We start from the raw sequence: 21,687 nt of genomic DNA on the forward strand, positions 1-21,687 counted from the left end.
CAGAAGGAATTGAATAGGCCAAGGATAATATGGGTATTTTCAGCTTTTAGAAGGAGGCAGGGAGAAAAATTGTTTCTACTCGCTTTTAGAGTCATTCTAATGGTTCCTAGAAGAGAATTGCTGTTGCCCATTCCAGGAATGGTCTATCAATCTAGGACTAGTTTGATATAACTGTAGAAGGACTGGATGCAAACTGTAATTGAGAAGGCATCAGGATTAAGAAAATGAAATGGGCTTAAGCAAAGTAGCTGTGAACTTAGGGTGGAGAAAATGCATGAAAACTTATACCCTAAAGTAGTCAATAGGTGATAAAGACTTTCCTTTGTGACTAAAAGGAAGCTATAGGAGTAAAGATTTTCCTTTGTGACTAAAAGGAAGCTATAGGAGAGAGAGAAATGCAGCAAGAGGAAGGGAAATGGAATAGAGCAAGAGTCCAAGAAATCAGTAGCCTTACCATCTGAAAGCATGAAGTTGCTTCTAGAAAGACCAACAGTGAGAAGGACAGGAGGTCTCATTTATATACCAAAGTGGGGAGCAGCAGGGAGCAGAGCAGCAGCATGACGTGATCTTTCATCCTTAACTCCACAAATCAACTGGGATGCCACTCCTTCCTTAATTCCAAGGGATGAACCTTTGACCAATTTGATGTAGACATTCCACAGTAAGGGATATGGTTAGGATCTAGGCCCAGTTCATGAAGTAATAGGAAAGCTAAGAGTTTGTCTGGGAAGGAGTAGACTCTCACAGTTGGATAAGAACTCGGAGTAGGAGGCTACTATGCAGGTAGTTGAGGAGGAAGGCCCAGGGATCCAGGGCCTGAAGATCTGCAGCTTTGGGCAAAGGACCCCCTGCCCTTACGCTTTCTGCAAGAGGGTCAGGCACCATCTACAGGACTGAGGATTGCCACCCAGTATTCAGGGAAGCAGAGTGATGTATGAGGGCTGGCCTTATCAATGACTAGCCTAAAACCAGAATGTCACCTTCCACTTGGAGGCTCTCAGGCTGACCTTTAAAGTGGCAAGAGTAGAAGGCAAGTTAGAGGAGTAGGAATGTGCTCTGATGGTCTAGATTCTAACTGTGGCACAGATGTGGGGTATAGACTATTTTCTAGGGACCAGTAGGACTAAAAGAAGAGATTTCTAGGGATACAATCTTAATTTGAATACCAGTGCTAATGAGGTGTGATATTTCCAGCTGAAAATGAGAGCGGGAGGCATGAGTGATTCATCTAAGTGGAAGAAACAGAAGAGATCTCCCCGGCCCCCACGGCATATGACCAAAGTCACACCAGGTTCAGAGCTGCCCACCCCCAGTGGAACCACCTTATCCTCTAACCTCACTGGTGAGTACCCTGAGCTGCTTCTTCTGATTAGGATAGAAGAAAAGTTCCTTCCTCTCTCAGGAATTTTGACATTGAAGACCAACTAATTGAGGGGCTGTGGTCTTTCTACTGAGAGCAAAAAGGGAAGACTCCAGGTCAGATCACACTGTGACCATTTAGCAATCCGCAGTGACTTAAGGTTGTTCTCCTTCCAGTGGGACCCTGACTACTTTAGAGACCCAAGCATATGCAGAAATTAATATGCAGTCTAGGAAAAACAAACAAACAAATGGTACCATGGAAGGTATGTGTTTCCCACAGAGTCTCTTTTCTTCAAGCCTCACTCACTTTGCTTGGCAGGTGGCATGCCCTTCATAGATGTACCCACTCCCATCTCCTCTGCAAGTTCAGAAGCTGCCTCAGCAGTGGTCAGCCCCTCTACAGACAGTGGCCTGGAGTTCTCCTCCCAGACCACCTCCAAAGAGGACCTCACTGACCTGGAGCAACCTGGCTCTCCAGGGTACAGCACAGTTGCAGAGCCTGGCAGCAGCGAGCTAGGGGTTCCTGAGCAACCTGACCCCCAGGTACGACTTTGATTTCTAAAGACCCCTGTCTAGTCTTCTACTGTGGAATTGGCTTGATCCTTTGGCTCTTTATCCAGGCCTTGGCTCAAAAGAAGGTTGGGGCAGGGGGTTCTTCCCTGTTTCCTAGAATTAGCTGTGCTACCTAGAAAAACCACAGCATGACTCACTGTGAGAGGTAGCTCAAAGGATTTTTAAGCTGTACATACATGCAGTACTTGGCAAAGGTGAGGATGCTGGCCATGGCTTTTTCTGGAAGTTAATGATCTAAATCCAAGCTTCTGAGGGCCTCTGTTGCCTCTGGGGTTCTAGTCACTGTAGGTCACTGATGCCTCAGGTGATGTTTTCTGAGTCCTTCATCATACTCCTTCCCTGAACCGTCTTGCATTGATTCACAGCCCACTGAGCTGGCCCTACACCTGCAGTCCATTAGAAACACTTGGAGGACAGATACTTAAGAGAAATAAGTTCCAATTGCTCTTGCCTCATCTCTTTTCCTATATCCTCCCCACTACTGGTCATAGCAGGAAGGGGCCCATGTGGAAAAGGCCCAGTCAGCATCCGTGGAATCCATCCCTGAAGTATTAGAGGAGTGCACATCTCCTGCTGACCACTCTGACTCTGCTTCTGTCCATGACATGGATTACGTCAACCCCCGGGGTGTGCGCTTTACACAGTCCTCGCAGAAAGAAGGTGAGTACTCTCAGGCAGGCTCTTCCCCCATCCTACCCACTAAGCTGTCTGAGCCTAAACCATCTTAGACCCAAGGTGTCTGCTGGTCCAAGTCCTACGCCATTTTCTAGTCAGGAAATGGAATCAAGCAAGAGGACTATTGGATGGAGCCCTTCCCTAACTTACACAGAGAGGGAGTTTGGTGGACAATAGGAAGTGAGAGGGAAGAATAGAAAGCTTGGGACTTTTAACAGAAAGGTGGGATCATCAATTCTGATTCCCTTCAGTAAGTGAGACTAGTCTCCTTACTGCCCCAGAAAAAAAACATTTTTTTCCTGAAGAGAATCACTTATCTGAAATTGCCTGTATAATGCAGAGCAGGCTAGGCCAAGTGATCGAGCCAGTTGTTTCTTAGCAGTCCCACTTCCCTCCTGGCCTTTCCCAGGCACAGCTTTGGTCCCCTATGGTCTTCCTTGCATCCGTGAGCTCTTCCGATTCCTCATCTCCCTCACCAACCCACACGACCGCCACAACTCAGAGGTTATGATCCACATGGGACTGCATTTGCTGACAGTGGCTCTTGAGTCAGCCCCTGTAGCCCAGTGCCAAACCCTCTTGGGCCTCATCAAGGATGAGATGTGCCGCCACTTACTCCAGGTAAGACTGAATTTCTAGAGGGACTCCGAACACCTGGCTTTTTTTCAGGGTCTTTCAAGGGCCAGGGGAACACAGGGAGGTTTGGCTGATTGATGTGAAGAGTATAGGACCCAGGAAAGAACCTACCTCCCCTACTGACCAGTAGTCATAGTCAAGAGGACTCCAGTAGTTCCCCGGGGACTCTGGCAACCAAAGGGAAACATAGGAATGGCTAGATATAGAGTTCCCTCAGAGCACATGACCTTAGTGACAACTTCCCACAGTTTGCTGTCCTGCTTTCTCTTGGTTGAGCCATAGTCAGGTTCAGAAACCTAATAGCCCATCCTACTGTGATCTCCAGCTACTCAGCGTAGAGCGACTGAACCTTTATGCTGCTTCCCTGCGGGTATGCTTCCTACTGTTTGAGAGCATGAGGGAGCACCTCAAGTTCCAATTAGAGGTGAGTTTCTTGAAGTTGGAAAAAAAAAAAAGGGAGATGTATGGCACCTTCATTCGGGTCAGCTTTGTCATGCTGCAGGAGTGGGATTTGGTGGCTTCTGAGGAGAGTGCTTTTAGCCTCCATAGTTTGGTTCATTGGCTCTCCTCTTTAGTGGAGAACTTAAAAGGTGCCCAGAGAAACCTGGCTGGCTATAAAATGGGAGAACCCGAATATGAGAACTGGCAGGTAACCTCACCATGAGTGGGTACAACTCTTCTGTCTGCAGTTCTTTTGCAACACAGACAGGCAAGTCAAGCTAGCTTCGCCACTAAATTGCAAAAGGGGACTCTGAATAGGACCAAATCAGGCTCACACAGAGAGCACAAAAAGGGCAAAGGGCAACTTGTTTTGGATCAGGTACGAGGTAGAGAGCCAGGCCTCCCCCATCCTGAAGGACAAAGAGGGGGATGTATTTAGGGGATGGAATACCACCATTAAGTGTCTCTTAATGTATACCTTCTGGCTAGGCGTCTGCTTCCTGTTTAATGTTTTTCCTGTCCAATTTGTCTCTTCTTATCTTGAATCCTTTCCCCACCCAAATGGCAATTACTGGATTACTGTCAGATGTACATCAAAAAGCTCATGGATATCATCACTGTGGAGAACCCCAAGATGCCTTATGAGATGAAGGAGATGGCTTTGGAGGCCACTGTGCAGCTCTGGCACATCCCCAGCTTTGTCACTGAGCTCTATATCAACTATGATTGTGACTACTACTGTTCCAACCTCTTTGAAGATCTCACCAAGCTGCTGTCCAAGGTGCTGAGCATTACTACTGACCTCTAGAAAGACGACTTTATTAAGGAGATCTGGTGGTAGTGAGGATGCTACATATAGGGAACGGCACACTTGAGAGCTGGGGAACAAGAAGAAGAAGGGTATCTTCTCAAGGCAATGTAGAAGTTATGGGCAGTTTTAGGATTTTTGGAAAAGTATTCTAACCCCAAGTCTCCTGTATCTGTTTACTTTCCAGAATGCCTTCCCTGTGTCTGGTCAGCTCTATACAACACACCTGCTGTCTCTTGATGCCCTGTTGACGGTGATTGACAGCACTGAGGCCCACTGCCAAGCCAAAGTCCTCAACAACCTTACCCAGCAAGAAAAGAAAGAGGCAGCCAGACCTGGCTGTGAGGCAGTAGATGGCACTCGAGAAGCCAACAATAGTGAGAAGCATTTCTTTCTTTGAGGATCCCAGGGTTCTATGTTTATCCCTTCTCTACTCACTGAATCCTTTCTCCTACCCTTATGTCATTTCCTCCAAAGTACTCCTAATTCTGTGTTTCCAAGGTTTGGTGGTGTGAATCATAGACCAGGCTGGCACATTAGCAGGACTCATGGACTTCTCCCTTTCTCCTCTTCCATGCTTTAGCTATTTTTACAAAATTGTTATTTCTTTATGGGGAGAAAAGAGAATATAGATTAAAGGATATAGGACTTCTGTGCCTAAAAGCTCCAGTCCCTACCTTTTCCTACCCCCAGTGCCTGCCTCCACTCTAATTAATCGTCTCTAACTTTTCCTTGAGATTGAGGTTGCAGAAGATCAGGGAAAGTGATTGGGTAACCTCTTTATTAAATTGTAGAATCTAATGCTTGGCTGACCTGGGACAGTGACTACTTATTTGGGCTTGGGTTTGTCGTGTCAGGGCTGGTGACCTATGTGGGAACATGCAGGTCTCCTTGGCCTGAAGCTCGATTCTCCTGCAGCTCTGCTTGGCTTCCTACACCATCAGTCTTCATTTACCTTCTTCTCTCTTACCAGCTGAGAGAGCAGCCAGCGATGGGAAGGCTATAGGCATGGCCCCAGACATCGCAGGCCTGCATGTGCCAGGTGGAGGGCGGCTGCCAGCAGAACATGGGAAACCAGGATGCAGTGATCTGGAGGAAGCTGGTGACTCTGGGGGTGGGTACTGGGTATCCATCATCCTAAGCCCCCTCAACTGGAAGGCCTGTTAGAGCACAGAGGGGAGGGGAGCAGAAATACCCTAGGGTAGTTCCTGAATGAACACTGGCTGCTCACCATGCCTTCAGACCCAGAGAGAGGAAAGAAAACATTTGGAGCCCTAGAAGATAGGACTTCTAAGGAAGTGGAAGACTGATGAGGACAAGAAATTTTCTGAGGCATCCTTTTTTTCACTAGAGAGTATATCAGCATCCTTCCAAAAGTCATTATCCTGGTAAAAGAGGTCTTACTGGTGTTTCCCTCTCTTCCTCCCATTCCTAGCTGACAAAAAGTTTACCTGGAAGCCACCTCGATTTTCCTGTCTCCTGCCAGATCCACGGGAGTTGATTGAAATTAAGAATAAAAAGAAGGTATATATAGATATCCCCAGAGCTCAGCCTCTACCCACTTCTGACTGGGTGTTCTCTGTAGGGTTTCTGTCTCAGAGAATGAGGGAGAGTCTAAGCTCACTGAACAGCTTCCCAAGGCTAGTTTTTGAGCTTTTTGGGGCTTCAGCAACCCCCCAATCTCCTTTGAAGCCCTTTCCTTACTCCTAAGCCATGTAATCGGCATCTATTGTGTGCTCCTGGGCAAATGCTGCCCTAGCTGAGAGTCAGGTGTTACTTGTGGTGACAAGAGCCCTGGGAGTTGGTATCGTGTGGGTCACCGAAGGTTATTGGTCATCTCAAGCTCTGGGGTGATGATTGGCAATAAAAGGGAATTGACATTTATTCTGGTGCTTTTTAGTAAAGTTCAAATAACTGTACTTTCTGGTTTTCTAACACAAAGAAGACCTTCTATTTAACCCTTTCTTCCTCGTAAGGCCAGCCTAAATGACTTTGGTTTATGTGTGCCCTTGATTGCAGGGCTGTGACTAGACAGTCAAAAAGTTCATCGCAGTTAGTTCACCTTGTCTTTCAAACCCCAGGGCCTTAAGAGCTAGGAAGCCAAAGAAAGAAGGGGAATCCAAGCTAGTCTGTAAACAGATACCAGGAACGGCTCTAATACTGGAGAGAAAAGAAAACCTTCTTTAGTCTCTTTCTTCTATTTTTTTTCTCTGGTTCTCAGGTTGGAGGAGAGTACTGTGCATCTTTAGCACCCAGAAAAGGAGTAAAAAGGAGCTCTTCAGCCACTTCTAGTTAAACACGGAGATTGGGGAAAGCTAGGGGCCAATATGGTTCAGCCTTAGTTCTGGAGTGACTTAGAACCATGTCCTAGGAGCCCATTAGGTGACCAGCTGTGGACTGTGATGGAGACCTGCCCTTGTCTGGTTTAGGGGCAGAGCAGCTTTTGACACCTCCTGTATTTCTTCTCTAGCTGCTGATCACTGGCACAGAGCAGTTCAACCAGAAACCAAAGAAGGGGATCCAGTTTCTGCAAGAGAAAGGTCTCCTCACCATCCCAATGGACAACACAGAGGTAGCCCAGTGGCTGCGAGAGAACCCTCGGCTGGACAAGAAAATGATTGGAGAGTTTGTGAGTGACCGCAAAAACATTGACCTGTTGGAGAGCTTTGTGAGGTGAGGAAACTGCAAGAAATGTGGGACATAGTTGATGATCAGCCTGGGGGGACAGACAGTTCAAAACAGTACCAGTCAGTTCCTGATGGTGACCCAGGTCATACACTCTTCCTCTTCCCAAGATTTATATCTGTTGGATCTGAAAGAGCCTCCAGCAAGAAAGCTTTGGGCACCATTCCATTCTACATAGAGAACATTGGAAAGGGGTAGAGTAGGATTCCTGAGCACAGGGTAGGTTCTGGGTTCCAGGGATGAGGTTTCTGTGTAGGAGCACACTGATGTGAAGAGTACTAAGCTTAGGGGTTGTCAAATTCTGGTTCTGTGTTAGAGATGACCAGGAGATACCTCCCCTTTGCCAGAGCTCTCAGCCTTTTCTGTTCCAATAGGAGAAGCTTAGTGGGACGGTAGCTAACAGAGCACCCAGCATTTGCAGCTTATACATCTTAAGACTTTCGTCCTTCTTTCTTTCCCTGTAGCACCTTCAGCTTTCAGGGTCTGCGGCTGGACGAAGCTCTCCGTCTCTACCTGGAAGCCTTCCGCTTGCCCGGGGAAGCACCGGTCATCCAGAGGTTGCTAGAGGCATTCACAGAACATTGGAGGGTGAGTTTGAGTGGCAGGGGCTGAGCCCAGCATCCCAAATTAATTTGACTAAGGGTTTCTGTGGCTTCAACTGAAGGACCCAGTTGCTGTCTCCTAAGAAGGCTGAGAGCAATGTCAGTGAGCTTTCCCATAGAGGGGCCAGCTTCCATCAAGGAGTTGGCAAGAGATGGGCCTCTTTCTGGCTGGTACCTTCCCTCTTTATCAGCATTGACCAGTGGGTTGGTAGTGAGGGTTTGATTGGCCAGAGAAGGGCATTGACATAGGTGGGGTCTTTGATTTTTCAGAATTGTAATGGCTCCCCATTTGCCAATAGCGATGCCTGCTTTGCCCTGGCCTATGCTGTCATCATGCTTAATACTGACCAGCACAACCACAATGTTCGCAAGCAAAATGCACCCATGACCCTGGAGGTAAGATTGGATCCCAGCCATGGCAGAGCAGTTCCAGCACAGCTTTGGAGGTAGCAGGAAGGACATGGGTTTTCCAGTGGGCACAATGGACAAGCTTCTGTCCAAGGGAGTCAGGGGGCGCTGGCCAATCCAGAGGAGGAACTGGGGTAGGGAAGTGGATTCTGTCATTTACTGTTTCCTAAAGTCCTATTTACCACAGACCCAGGAGTTCCCTGAGTGGGGCTTCAGCATTGGCACGTGGGGGGTAAAGCTTATTGCCCTGTCTCTAGGAGTTTCGCAAAAATCTAAAAGGTGTGAATGGAGGCACGGACTTTGAGCAAGACATTCTGGAGGACATGTACCATGCCATCAAGTGAGTACGCGTAGAGAATGGTGTAGCATCTCTGTTAAGGAGAAGCACGCTACTTCCTTCTCCAGATTTTGGAGTCACATCGGACTGCAGTGACTCATACACCCTGGATTTAGCATCGTAATTTATCTGGGCAGCCCCTTCTCCCCCAACTGATTTATTCCTTAAGCCTGAACAGTACTGGAACTTTAGTACCCTGAGCCAGGATCCAAACTGCCCCTGCTAAGTGGAATGTCGTCACCCCATTTTCCGAACACAGAGAAGCTAGGTTTTCCTGTCTAGCTTGCAAGATGCATTATGGGGCTAGTAGAGAACCCAAGATGGGTACTAGAGGGTGAGGTTTGGGACACTTAGGTTTTTACTGTAAATCAGAAAAGGTAGAATTGTTCATCCTCTCATACCCAGAAAGAATATGAGATCTTACTATAGAACTAAAGGCCCACTTAGAGATGGGGCTTGGAGATTATGGAATGCCTCCTTTCTTTCTCCTTGGTGCCACTGGTGGGGAGGGAAGCAGACCACTGAGCTGCAGTTTTGATGACCTCTCATTGAAGGAAAGTGTCAGTAATGGGCAGAAAGCCCCTTGTCCTAGTTTGTAACCAGTCAGGTTCAGAGCAGTGCACCTACTCCTTTTGTTACCTCCTGACAGGAATGAGGAAATTGTGATGCCTGAGGAGCAGACAGGCCTGGTTCGGGAGAATTATGTGTGGAATGTGCTGCTTCATCGAGGTGCCACCCCAGAAGGCATATTCCTACGTGTGCCTGCTGGCAGCTACGATCTTGACCTCTTCACCATGACCTGGGGCCCCACTATTGCTGCTCTTTCTTATGTCTTTGACAAAAGCCTTGAGGAGACAATCATCCAAAAAGCCATCTCAGGCTTCAGGTAGCCAGAGTGTGACTTTGGTCTTGATCTCCTTCCCACCTCTCTGAGTTAACTTGGTTGCCTCCATGCCTCTCTGACTCCTACTCTTATTTTCCTTAGAATGGGTTCCTCCTGAGTTTTTCAGGGAGGCTGAAGCTTGGGAAAGCTCAGTCTTAAACAGACTCAAGAGTAAAAGGTTTCTTCCTGGGACTGATTAGGGAAGAATCCCAAGCAAGCCTCCTTGGGGACTTGGAAGGGCTGCCTGGCCTTTCAGTGACTGTATCTGGTATGTGACGTTACAGGAAGTGCGCCATGATCTCCGCCCACTATGGCCTCAGTGATGTGTTTGACAATCTCATCATCTCTCTATGCAAATTCACAGCTCTCAGCAGTGAGGTGAGCAGGGACAGGAACTGTGTACTTGGAGTTCCAAAGGAAGACCTCTCTTTTAGCCATAGACCTACCCTTATCTGTGGAGCTGGTTTCCATCAGCATATTCTCTCACTACCCCTGGACTACAGTAGAGCTTAGCCATTTCTGTCTGACACACCCTAGGATGAGAATAGCATTACCTTATATAATGGGGATGAGAGAAGAGATGCAATAGTGGAGAAGGTCTTAGCCAGGGTAGCCCTTCCCACCAGTATTATGGGGGATTGAAGCAGAACTAGCAGAAGGACCCTCAGGAACCATAGGTAGAGGCCTAAGAGAATCTCTTTTCAAGACATTTGCCAGGCCCTAAGCCTCATCTCATCTTCCTTTCCAGTCCATTGAGAACCTGCCCACTGTGTTTGGAAGCAACCCTAAAGCCCACATTGCAGCCAAGACAGTATTTCATTTGGCCCATCGTCATGGTGACATCCTGCGGGAGGGCTGGAAGAATATCATGGAGGCCATGCTGCAGCTCTTCCGAGCCCAACTGCTGCCCAAGGCTATGGTGGAGGTAATTCTTGGTAGGAGACTAATCAGTAATAACAAGGCAAGAGCTCCAAGATTACGTACTGTCTGCATATAGAACTGGTTGAGAGTAGCACTGGGCCTGATGCATGCTGAAACTTACCAGGAACGCCTCAAATGTAAGACCACAGATCTTTGTCCATGGGGATAGCTGTAAAGGAGGGCTGGTAGAAGTCGTTGCCAGTCATCAATTGGAGGGGCCCAGTCAATAGTGTAGGGCAGAGGGCAACAGGAAGAAAGCCAGAAAACTGCATGGCAGAGCAGGAAATGCAGAGGGCATGTCGAAAGAAATTATTCTTGACCTGATTTTCCAGGTAGAAGATTTTGTGGATCCCAATGGCAAGATCTCTCTACAACGGGAAGAGACACCATCAAACCGGTGAGGGGACATCAGAGGCTGGAGACCTTGCAGAGGGAGGATTAGAACTCTGGAGCTCACTAGAGCTTGTACTCTCTTTCTACAGAGGAGAGTCGACAGTGCTGAGCTTCGTGAGCTGGCTGACACTAAGTGGTACTGAGCAGTCTAGCGTGCGAGGCCCATCCACTGAGAACCAAGAGGCCAAGAGAATGGCCTTGGACTGTATCAAGGTAACTGCCCCTGCCTACCCCTGGTGAACAAGCCTAGACCGTTCTCTACTAGGTAGACACTGTCCTGTGAACTGAAGAATAGGGTCATCTAGGGTTTGTGACCAGAGCTGACTCCTTCTGCCCTCTCTCCCTGGCTTCTTGGGAACATTCTCTTCCCTCTAGTCCTTATCAATAACCCCTCTCTTGTGCCCCCTCTAGCAATGTGACCCAGAAAAGATGATCACAGAAAGCAAATTCCTCCAGCTGGAGTCACTGCAGGAGCTCATGAAGGTACAGAGTGAAGAGGGAAGAGGAGTGAAAGGGCTGGCTGGGTCTGGGAGGGGAGACAGGGATAGTGCTGTATGCCTCAGTTTCTGTCAGGGGTGGGCCAGTGGCTGGCTTCTCCTCCATGCCTATTTTCCTGCTATTATTCTCCTCCAGGCTCTGGTCTCAGTGACACCAGATGAAGAGACCTATGATGAAGAGGATGCTGCTTTCTGCCTGGAGATGCTGCTGAGGATTGTGCTGGAGAACAGGTAGAAGGCAGTCTTTAGGCAGGCCTCATACTGGGCTTGTGCCAAAGGGATGGAAGCCTGGAGTAATCTTGCAGAGTGGGCTCTAGGGACAAGAAGCACATGAAGCTATAGGCAGTGGAGGAGAAGCTTGCTCATTATAGCTGCCTGCTTAGGGTATAATACCACTGAGCCCTGAAGGACCTAGCCTCAATCAGAAAAAGAGGCTGGGACTTCCCTGGTGGTGCAGTGGTTAAGAATCCGCCTGCCAATGCGGGGGACACGGGTTCGAGCCTTGGTCTGGGAAGATCCCACATGCCGCGGAGCAGCTAAGCCCGTGCGCCACAACTACTGAGCCTGAGCTCTAGAGCCCTCGAGCCACAACTACTGAGCCCGAGTGCCACAACTACTGAGCCCACGTGCCACAACCACTGAAGCCCAAGCGCCTAGAGCCCATGCTCCGCAGCAAGAGAAGCCACAGCAATGAGAAGCTGCACACTGCAACGAAGAGTAGCCCCTGCTTGCCACAACTAGAAAAAGCAGGCGTGCAGCAACGAAGACCCAACACAGCCAAAAATAAATAATAAATAAATAAATTTATAAAAAAAAAAAAAGAAAAAGAGTTTTATTGCCCAGTGGCCTTTACAGCTGAGACTATCCTCATCCCTTATGTTTCTCAGGGACCGTGTGGGCTGTGTGTGGCAGACTGTTCGAGACCATCTATACCACCTATGTGTCCAGGCACAGGACTTCTGCTTCCTTGTGGAGCGGGCAGTGGTGGGGCTGCTGCGCCTAGCCATTCGACTACTCCGGAGAGAAGAGATCAGTGGCCAGGTAAGCTGAGTGCAGCTGGGAGGGCAGGAAGGTATACAAGGGACTAAAGCCACAGTATCAGTTATGGATATGGCCTGAGACAGAGACTTCATTTAGTGCCCCATAGCATGAGCCCAGTAACCTACCACAGGGCTAGGGGAGCCTAACAGGGACATTGGGAGTGAATGTGGAATGGCCTCAGGCATGAAGCTAGTACTCAGCACCTCTGCTCAGTAGGACTGGACTGCTGCTGCCTTGTGGCAGTCCCAGCCCCATACCTGATTTCCCAGCTCTCATGCTTAGGACCCTCCTGAGATCTCTTCACCCAATTTATAAAAGACAAACAGCATAGAAATGAGTTCAGGAAGGTCACAAGATATAAGATCAATACACAAAAATTAATCACATTTCTTTATACTAACAATGAACATATAGAAAATGAAACCATTTACAAGTTCTCCAAATGAAATCAAATACTTAGCTATACACCTAACAAAACATGTATAGGATCCGTATGCTGAAACTTACAAATGCTAATATTAAAAAAGACCCAAATAAATGAAGAGACATACCATATGCGTGGATTGGAAGACTCAACGTAGTGAAGACGTCATTCCTCCCTTAATTGATCTGTAAGTTTAATGCAACTCCTATGAAAATCCCAGCAAGGTTTTTTTGTAGACATAGAGAAGCTTATTCTAAGATGGAAAAGCACAGGCCCTAGAATAGCTGAATATTTTGAGAAAAAACGTGGGAGGAATCACTCCATCTGATATTAAGGCTTACTATACAGCTATAGTAATCAACACTGTGGTATTTTTGGAGGGACGGACACATGCATCAATGTAACAGGAGAAACCAGAAATAGACCCACACAAAGATGCCTAACTAATTTTTTGACAAAGGTACAAAAACAATTCAGTGGAGGAAGGATAATCCTTTTAATTGCTGGAGCAATTGAAATCCATGGTCGGGGGGTGGGGGAGAAATGAACCTTGACCTAAGCCTCATACCTTATAGAAAAATTAACTCAAAATGAATCATAGAATTAAATGTAAAATGTAAAACTATGAAACCTTAGAAAGAAAAATAAGAGGATATCTTTGGGAGCTAGGCAAAAAGTTCTTAGACTTGACACCAAAAATACAATCCATAAAAGGAAAAACTGGTAGATTTCATCAATATTAAAAATTCTACTCTGAGAGCCCAGTGTGAAAAGGAGGTAAAGACAAGGAGTGTATGTTTGCAAATCAAATATCTGAAAAAAGACTAATACCTAAAATATAAAAGAACTCAAAACATAACAGTAAAAAAAAAACAGACCAATTAGAAAATGGGTGAAGGATATAAAGAAGATATACAGATGGCAGATAAGCACATGAAGAAGCTTAAGTGATGTTCATCATCATTATCCAACAGGGAAATGCAAATTAAAACCACAGTGAGATACCACTACACACCTGTCAGAATGGCTAAAGTGAAAAACAGTGATAATACCAAATGCAGACAAGGATGTGGGTCACTCATAAATTTCTGGTAGGAATGTAAAATGATAGAGCAGTTTCTTAAAAAACTAAACATCCACTTACAACACAGTCCAGCAGTTGCACTCTTGGGCACTTATCCCAGAGAAATGAAAGTTTACTTTTATAAAAACCTATACATGAATGTTCACAGGATCTTTAGTAGCCAAAAACTAGAATCAGCCCAGATGGTTTTCAACATAAAGTGTAGTACATACATACCATGGAATACTATTTAGCAATTAAAAGCAACAAACTATTGATACATGCAGCAACTTGCATGACTGTCCAAGGAACTATGCTAAGTGAAAAAAGCCAATCCCAAATGGTTATATACTACATCATTCCATTTATATGACATTTTTGAATTGACGAGGTTTTAGAAGTTGTGGACAAATGGCCGGGGGCTAGGGATGGGGGCAAGAAAGAGGCAGGTGTGGTTATAAAAGGGCAACGCAAGGGATCCTGTTGTGTTGGAACTATTCAGCATCTTGGCTAGTGGTGGATACACAAACCTACACAAGTGCTTAAATTGTGTAGAACTTAATACACATATGAGTACAAGTAAAACTGGGGAAATCTGAATAAGATTAGTGAACTGTATCAATGTCAGTATCCTGGTTATGATATTATGCTGTAGTTTTGCATAATGTTACTGGTCTTTTTTTCAGTTTTTTAAAAATTAAGTTTTTAAAATAGAGATAATTATAGATTCATATGCAGTCTATTTTATAATAAAGTATTGGATATCTCAGGTAATTTATTGAATACTGTACTGAAAGTGGCAAACAGAATGGTTGTCTGGGTAGGGAATGGTTCTAAGTGCATCAGTTGTTTACCCTCATAATGGCATGGCTGACTGGGAGCTGTGGCTCCCTGCCACTGCCCAGCATCACAAGAGAGTATTGTGCTGCATCTCAGTAGCCCTGGAAAAAATCAAAACTCTCAGTATGGTTTCTACTGAATGTGTATCACTTTTATACCATTGTGAAGTCAAAAAAATCTAAGTTGAATTATCATAAGTTGGGGGCTGTCTGTACACTTTACCCACTTTACCCCAGTGGTAGCATTGTGCAAAACTATAGTGTAGTATCATAACCAAGATACTGACATTGATACAATTCACTAATCTTATTCAGATTTCCCCAGTTTTACTTGTATTCATACACGTATTAAGTTCTACACAATTTAAGCACTTGCATAGGTTTGTGTATCCACCACTAGCCAAGATGCTGAATAGTTCCAACACCACAGGATCCCTCGTGTTGCCCTTTTATAACCACACCTGCCTCTTTCTTGCCCCCATTCCTAGCCCCTGGCCATCTGTCCACAGAGTACCCTAAATTGGGTCTTAGCCAAAACTATCCTCACTAGCCTAGGGAGGCTGGTGGGGAGGGAGGCTAGACAAGACGCGTGTGCCCACTTCAACTTCCTGCTCCCTCTCCTGCCCCAGGTACTGCTCTCCCTGCGCATTTTGCTACTAATGAAGCCCAGCGTGTTGTCCCGAGTCAGTCACCAGGTAGCCTATGGGCTCCATGAACTCCTTAAGACTAACGCAGCCAACATCCACTCAAGTGATGACTGGGCCACCCTCTTCACGCTGCTGGAGTGCATTGGCTCAGGTGTAAAGCCTCCAGCTGCCCTGCAGGCCACAGCCAGGGCCGATGCACCTGATGCTGGTAAGCCCTTTCCCAGAGAGACCCACACTGGCAGATAAACAATTATGGCCCCAGTGGTTGAGACAGGAAAACAAAATGCAGGTTGTTATGTTCAGCAGATTGAATACCCCTGGCTTCTGCCATCTGCTTCCAGAGCTTCCTGTGCCTAACAGGCCTCTCCCCATTACCCACAGATTAAACAGCATAAAGGCAAGTAGGCAATGGAGAAGGCTATGAAGCCAGGCTTCCTACTGTCCTGAGGACTGTTTTCTCAGAAACTCTGTCCTCACTGCCACCTCCCTCCCCAACAGCTGCTACTAGATGCCATCAGGAGCCCAAATTAGCCTGCTGCCCCATTTGGTCAAGAGAGAAGCTCTCCAGGCCATCCTTCAGCCCTCTGGTGACAGGGCTGAAACTAATCCAGACCAAGAGAAAAGAGAGGCCAGGCTTCAGCACCTTTCTTCTGAGAGCTGAAACTATGCCTCATCCCAACTTCCCCATCCCCACCCTGACTCTGCCCCTCTCCCTGCTGGCTCAGGGGCCCAATCAGATAGTGAACTCCCATCCTACCATCAAAATGATGTGAGCCTGGACCGAGGGTACACTTCTGACTCGGAGGTCTACACTGACCATGGCAGGCCTGGCAAGATTCACCGATCAGCCACAGATGCTGATGTGGTCAACAGCGGTTGGTTAGTGGTGAGTGAGCATACGGGCAGCGGGTGAGTCTTCCCCTCTTGGCCTGTGGGAAAGGTTCCTGGCCCTCTGAGAGGACAGCTAGGGGAAGATCAGGGTCAAGCCTGGATTCTCAGCTCCTCTGTACTTTACAGGTGGGGAAGGATGACATCGATAACTCCAAGCCAGGGCCGGAGACCAGCTGGCCAGGTCCTTCACCCCTGGTCAATCAGTACAGCCTAACAGTGGGGCTGGACCTCGGGCCACATGACACCAAGTCCCTGCTCAAGTGTGTGGAGTCCCTGTCCTTCATCGTGCGTGACGCTGCCCACATCACACCTGACAACTTTGAGCTCTGTGTCAAGACTCTCCGCATCTTTGTGGAGGCCAGTCTGAATGGCGGTGGGTCACCTGATGAAGGGGCAGTTGGGGAGTAGCCATATGAATTACGGGGGAAAGGGAGGAGCAGGCCATCTGTACCCATGGATATGGAAATGTGACCTGGGTCTGGCCCTGCTCAGGGTGCAAGTCCCAGGAGAAACGTGGCAAGAGTCACAAGTATGACAGCAAAGGGAACCGCTTCAAGAAGAAATCCAAGGAAGGCTCAATGCTTCGGCGGCCTCGAACCTCCAGCCAACATGCCACTCGGGGCGGGCATAGTGATGATGATGAGGACGAAGGTGTGCCTGCCAGCTACCATACGGTGTCTTTACAGGTCAGTCAGGACGTAAGTATGGCACCCTTCACTTCCTCTCCTCTCCCGGTACCTGACATTGGGAGTCTTGGTGGGGCCAGGGACAGCCAGGGCAGAAAGGAAGGGCCTGTGTTCCAGCCAGGGCCTCAGCCAGCGTCCCCACAGTGCCCCCCGTCCAGGACCGCCTGTAAGTCTTTGTTTGCTTCATTTTTAAATTATAGTTTGTTTTTGAAATAAGTAATTCAAATGCACATAGCACAGAATTCAAAAGGTACAAAAGGGTAAGCAGATAAAAGTCCCATTCATTTCCTGTCCCCAGCTGCTAAGTTCCCCTTACCAGAGGCAACCACTGCCATCAGTTTCTTGTTTATCCTTCCAGAGTTATTCTGTTGTCTATTCAGGACATATAAAATTTGTTTTGGGCTTCCCTGGTGGCGCAGTGGTTGAGAGTCCGCCTGCCGATGCAGGGGACACGGGTTCGTGCCCCGGTCCGGGAAAATCCCACATGCCGCGGAGAGGCTAGGCCCGTGAGCCATGGCCGCTGAGCCTGCGCGTCTGGAGCCTGTGCTCCGCAACGGGAGAGGCCACAACAGTGAGAGGCCCGCATACCGCAAAAAAAAAAAAAAAAAAATTTGTTTTATGAGCAGACTTTACATCACTAAATAAATGGAGAATTAATTGCTTTAAATAGAATAACCTTAGAAAAATTACAAAAACAAAAGTTGTTAAATCTGGCCAGACACTGTTGCCTGTCAAAGCCTCTGAGCCTGAGGTTTGCTGTTTTTAAAATGATTAACAAGATGAAACTTTATCTGTCATCAGGAAGTGTGAAAAAGTAGTGAAAAAGTACCTTTCTCACTGTGTAATTGTGTTATTAAATACTTAGTCCACACACCTCCTCAAGTCCCCGCTACTAGCAGTAATACCCATCTTTGGGAAACACTGGTCAGGACTAGGACAACCAGCTCATAAAGTTGAGGAGAAGGGAGTGGTGAAAGGGGTGGAGTATGGTGTGATCGGTACTAGGGACTCCCTTGAGGACTCAGTCAGGGACAGTGGGAGTGGGCTGGTGATGAGGGGATCCACCAGACCTAACTCCATTCATGTCCTGCCCCTCCTGTGACCCCAGTTGCTAGACCTGATGCACACCCTACACACAAGGGCAGCCTCTATCTACAGCTCATGGGCGGAGGAGCAGCGCCACCTGGACACAGGAGGCCGGAAGATCGAAGCGGATTCACGCACCCTCTGGGCCCACTGTTGGTGCCCTTTACTTCAGGGTAAACCTCAGGGGAGCAGGCAGGGCAGGGGCAGAGGTGGAGCTGGCGCTTGGGAAGTACCAGGATCAGGATGCCCAAAGGATCCTGAGCCTGTTCTCATTCTCAGGCATTGCCTGCCTGTGCTGTGATGCCCGGCGCCAGGTGCGGATGCAGGCACTGACCTATCTGCAGCGAGCACTACTGGTACATGATCTGCAAAAGTTAGATGCCCTGGAATGGGAGTCCTGTTTTAACAAGGTAGGACTTCCCTCTGGTCTTAAGGTAAAGTACAAATCCTAAAGACAAGGAGAGCCAAGCAGCTTGAAGAGCCCCTGATGTCAATCCTCAGCCTGTATCAGACCTTCCCTCCTGCTCTGTACCCATCCACCACAGCCCAGGGTCAAGTGGACAAGGCTTCCACCTGACCCTGCTAGGGAGATGTTGGCTTCTTACCCACCAGGTGCTGTTTCCTCTACTGACCAAGCTCTTGGAAAACATCAGCCCTGCAGATGTGGGCGGGATGGAGGAGACCCGGATGAGGGCTTCCACCCTGCTCTCTAAGGTACTGCTCACCACCCTACACCCACCCACTCTCCCCACACCTGCCTTTTCACAAGCAGGGAAGCCAAGGCTGCTGGGAGGACCTAGAGATGTAATGTAGGTGCTTAGGACCCCCAGCTATGGAGACTCAGCAGGACCCAGGGACCTGGGAGGATTTTGGAATTCAGAGGAGTCTCTGATCCAGGATTCCCACACAAGATAGGGCAGGCTTGCCTCCCACCCTTGGAGAGGGGTGCAGAAGGCTCCTACCCTACTCTTGGCTGAAAGGGCCTGGGGGGCCATAGGTCTTCCTGCAGCACCTGTCTCCACTGCTGTCGCTCTCTACCTTTGCGGCCCTCTGGCTGACCATCCTGGATTTCATGGACAAGTACATGCACGCAGGCTCCAGTGACTTACTGGTACGTTCTGCCTCAGCCCAACTCCAGCTGCCTACTTCCTCTCCCATCTTCTGGGAAGACTTGCTGTTTCCCCCTTGGTGGCTGCCTTCTCCTTACCATATCCCCCCATGCCCTCTTTCCCATTCTCATGGCCCCACTGCCACCTGCAGTCAGAGGCCATCCCTGAGTCTCTGAAGAACATGCTCCTGGTGATGGACACAGCAGAGATTTTCCACAGTGCGGATGCCCGAGGAGGCAGCCCCTCAGCCCTCTGGGAAATCACCTGGGAGCGCATTGACTGTTTCCTGCCCCGCCTACGAGATGAGCTCTTCAAGCAGACTGTCATCCAGGGTAGGGGGCTCCGACCAACTTCATCAAAGAGAGTCTGGAGCTAATAATTAGTTCTCTGTGCCTGGGGTGGGTGGGAAGTCTAGTGGGTAGCCAGGACTCTACTTGAAAGAAAGCACCGAGAGCCGCCATCTGGATTCTCTACCCTCCCCAGACCCTGTGCCCATGGAGCCTCATGCGCCGAAACCTCTGGCCTCAGCCCACCTGACTCCTGCTGCTAGTGACACCAGGACACCCGGCCATCCACCTCCCCCAGAGATGCCCTCTGAGCTGGGGACCTGTGGTGAGTCCCTCTGAGCGAGTTTGCTGGATGTCAAACAGGAAGTCAAGGAGGCCCGGGGTACTTTGAGATTGCTGCTGAGCATGGGCTGTGAGCCAGGGGAAGGAAAGAACCAGAAGATCCTGTTCACCTGCTTTTCTTATTGGAAATGGCAGGGCCAGGTCAGCTATGATGAGCTAGCTGCCTGGGATTTTCAGGCTTCAGAGAAGGAGGCTGGATCAGGGACTTGGAATGAATATGCAGAGGTTGCCCTTCAGGAATTCTAATGAAGACCAGACCAAAATTAACCTACTGGAGGTACAGCAAAGGAGATAAAGGGTAGATATAAGGTAGCTGGACACTGGAATAAGTTTTGAGCAGAGACTCTCAACTGTGTAGACTGGGAGGAGGGAGTGGGAGGAGCAGAAGTTTGGTAAACTAGCTGCAGAATGTGAGCGAGTCTGACTGCAGCCACCTTGCTTTCCTTCTAGACTTTGAGAAGCCTGAGGGCCCCCGACCTGCCAACAGCAGCTCCTCTGGATCACCAGTGGCATCCAGCCCCAGCAGACTGAGCCCTACCCCGGATGGGCCTCCACCCCTGGCTCAGCCCCCACTGATCCTGCAGCCCTTGGCCTCCCCACTGCAGGTGGGCGTGCCCCCCATGACTCTGCCTATCATACTCAACCCCGCTCTCATCGAGGCCACCTCACCTGTGCCCCTCCTGGCCACACCCCGCCCCACAGACCCCCTGCCCACCTCTGAGGTCAACTAAGGCAGGTCCCTCAGCGATCAGGACCAGTGCTTCCTACCAGGCTGTCCCTGGCCCACCTCTCAGCTGTCCCAGGGGCCGCAAATTCTTCAGTCCCAGCCCAAGCTGCTATCACTGCTACTTGGATGGGGACCTGAAAAAGAACTTTTATAGCCCCTCCTGGGACCCACAGTCAGTCTGTGGGACCTTCCTCCTCTGCTCTCCATTCCTGGGAGTCCAACCTGAGAGCACACTCAGGTATCACCTGCAGCCTGGCAGCTCGGGGAGGCATCACTGTACCAACCCTGCAGTGCCCGCCCTTGTGCTCCTCGTGCCCGTGGTCAGGCATCGAGAGCCAAGCCAACCACTCTGCACTTTGTTTCCCTCTCCCAACCCCACTCCCATCAGCCCTGGGCAACCTCCTCTAGTTCTTCCTCTTCTATTAATTAGTTGGTCAGTTTGGAGAGTTGATTGGCACCATGGAGGGTGGGCAGGTGGGGCTGGACAGAGGGACTGCCCACAGGAGCATGTACATATGGAAAAAAAGGACAACAATGGATTTTTTATGATGTAATAAATGTCTTAGTACCAACATCATTGCCTTTCCCTCTGGTTTCCTTCTTGAGCTTGTGGGTATCATGTTTTGGGATACCCAGGCCATCACATGAACAGAAATGAGACCGAGCCTACCAACAGTCTGGCCACGTGGCCCCAGGTCACCAGCCAGCCAGACGCCAGGACGCAGTCAGGATTCCTTCACTGCTGCTGCCCCACCACCACCATCACAGCAGTGCCCCCTTAGCACCAGGGATGCGCTAGGGGGTTGGCAGTTGTCCTCTTCCCTAACTGCTCCATCAGAGATAACCGTGACCATCTAGGCTGGGGTCAAAGGGAAGGTGAACCAGAGCTGAGCTGTAGTTATTCAGAAGTCTTCCCTCAGATGTGCCTCATAGTCCCAGGTGCACAGAGGAGCCCATGGGGCTTAGGGGGTGGGAGGCTATCTTGCCCATAGCTGTGATCATGTGTTTCTGGACACAGGGCATTCATTTTCACCCAGAACTGAGGAGGGAAAATTTCTTCCCATCCCACAGCCTCCATCTATCCCAGTCACTGCAGCATGATTGGAGAACCCCTCCCCTTCTTTACCTTTGCATCAGGGTAAGACAAGTGGGAGTGTGTATGGGGTAGGCAGTGTGGCCCCTACAGGGGTGAGGTACTGTGGGTGTGATGCAGAATACTATTAAGCTTTCCCAAGTGAAGCATCTCCATCATCTTCGCATCCTCCTTCACCATGGTCTCTTCCCCTGGGGGAAGGGAGGGCAGAGAGTGGTACCTGCTGTACTA

The 21,687-nt window shown here is 48.8% G+C and overlaps 2 protein-coding genes across 2 annotated transcripts in view; one reads left to right on the forward strand and one right to left on the reverse strand.

Moving 5' to 3' along the window:
* The window catches only part of GBF1 (golgi brefeldin A resistant guanine nucleotide exchange factor 1), a 123,812-nt gene extending 102,882 nt beyond the window's left edge, over positions 1-20,930 (forward strand). The window contains exons 10-41 of the mRNA XM_079728535.1: positions 1,195-1,342; positions 1,682-1,905; positions 2,430-2,595; positions 3,020-3,231; positions 3,572-3,670; positions 4,274-4,468; positions 4,683-4,872; positions 5,469-5,609; positions 5,931-6,019; positions 6,966-7,168; positions 7,645-7,768; positions 8,053-8,178; positions 8,448-8,530; positions 9,177-9,413; positions 9,695-9,788; positions 10,159-10,335; positions 10,664-10,728; positions 10,814-10,937; positions 11,136-11,207; positions 11,358-11,452; positions 12,109-12,262; positions 15,218-15,443; positions 15,961-16,121; positions 16,253-16,499; positions 16,619-16,824; positions 17,921-18,071; positions 18,178-18,308; positions 18,511-18,612; positions 18,896-19,009; positions 19,159-19,339; positions 19,491-19,619; positions 20,087-20,930. Of these exons, the coding sequence (XP_079584661.1) occupies positions 1,195-1,342; positions 1,682-1,905; positions 2,430-2,595; positions 3,020-3,231; positions 3,572-3,670; positions 4,274-4,468; positions 4,683-4,872; positions 5,469-5,609; positions 5,931-6,019; positions 6,966-7,168; positions 7,645-7,768; positions 8,053-8,178; positions 8,448-8,530; positions 9,177-9,413; positions 9,695-9,788; positions 10,159-10,335; positions 10,664-10,728; positions 10,814-10,937; positions 11,136-11,207; positions 11,358-11,452; positions 12,109-12,262; positions 15,218-15,443; positions 15,961-16,121; positions 16,253-16,499; positions 16,619-16,824; positions 17,921-18,071; positions 18,178-18,308; positions 18,511-18,612; positions 18,896-19,009; positions 19,159-19,339; positions 19,491-19,619; positions 20,087-20,367 (4,947 nt within the window). The 3' untranslated portion in view covers positions 20,368-20,930. The remainder of the gene's footprint in view (positions 1-1,194; positions 1,343-1,681; positions 1,906-2,429; positions 2,596-3,019; positions 3,232-3,571; positions 3,671-4,273; positions 4,469-4,682; positions 4,873-5,468; positions 5,610-5,930; positions 6,020-6,965; positions 7,169-7,644; positions 7,769-8,052; positions 8,179-8,447; positions 8,531-9,176; positions 9,414-9,694; positions 9,789-10,158; positions 10,336-10,663; positions 10,729-10,813; positions 10,938-11,135; positions 11,208-11,357; positions 11,453-12,108; positions 12,263-15,217; positions 15,444-15,960; positions 16,122-16,252; positions 16,500-16,618; positions 16,825-17,920; positions 18,072-18,177; positions 18,309-18,510; positions 18,613-18,895; positions 19,010-19,158; positions 19,340-19,490; positions 19,620-20,086) is intronic.
* Positions 1-21,687, reverse strand: part of ARMH3 (armadillo like helical domain containing 3) — a gene marked incomplete at its 3' end in the record, with an annotated part of 562,435 nt that overhangs the window by 393,940 nt on the left and 146,808 nt on the right. The gene's annotated exons all lie outside the window — the stretch shown is intronic.

This window comes from Hyperoodon ampullatus (assembly GCF_949752795.1).
Source record: "Hyperoodon ampullatus genome assembly, chromosome: 1".
NCBI lineage: Eukaryota > Metazoa > Chordata > Mammalia > Artiodactyla > Ziphiidae > Hyperoodon > Hyperoodon ampullatus.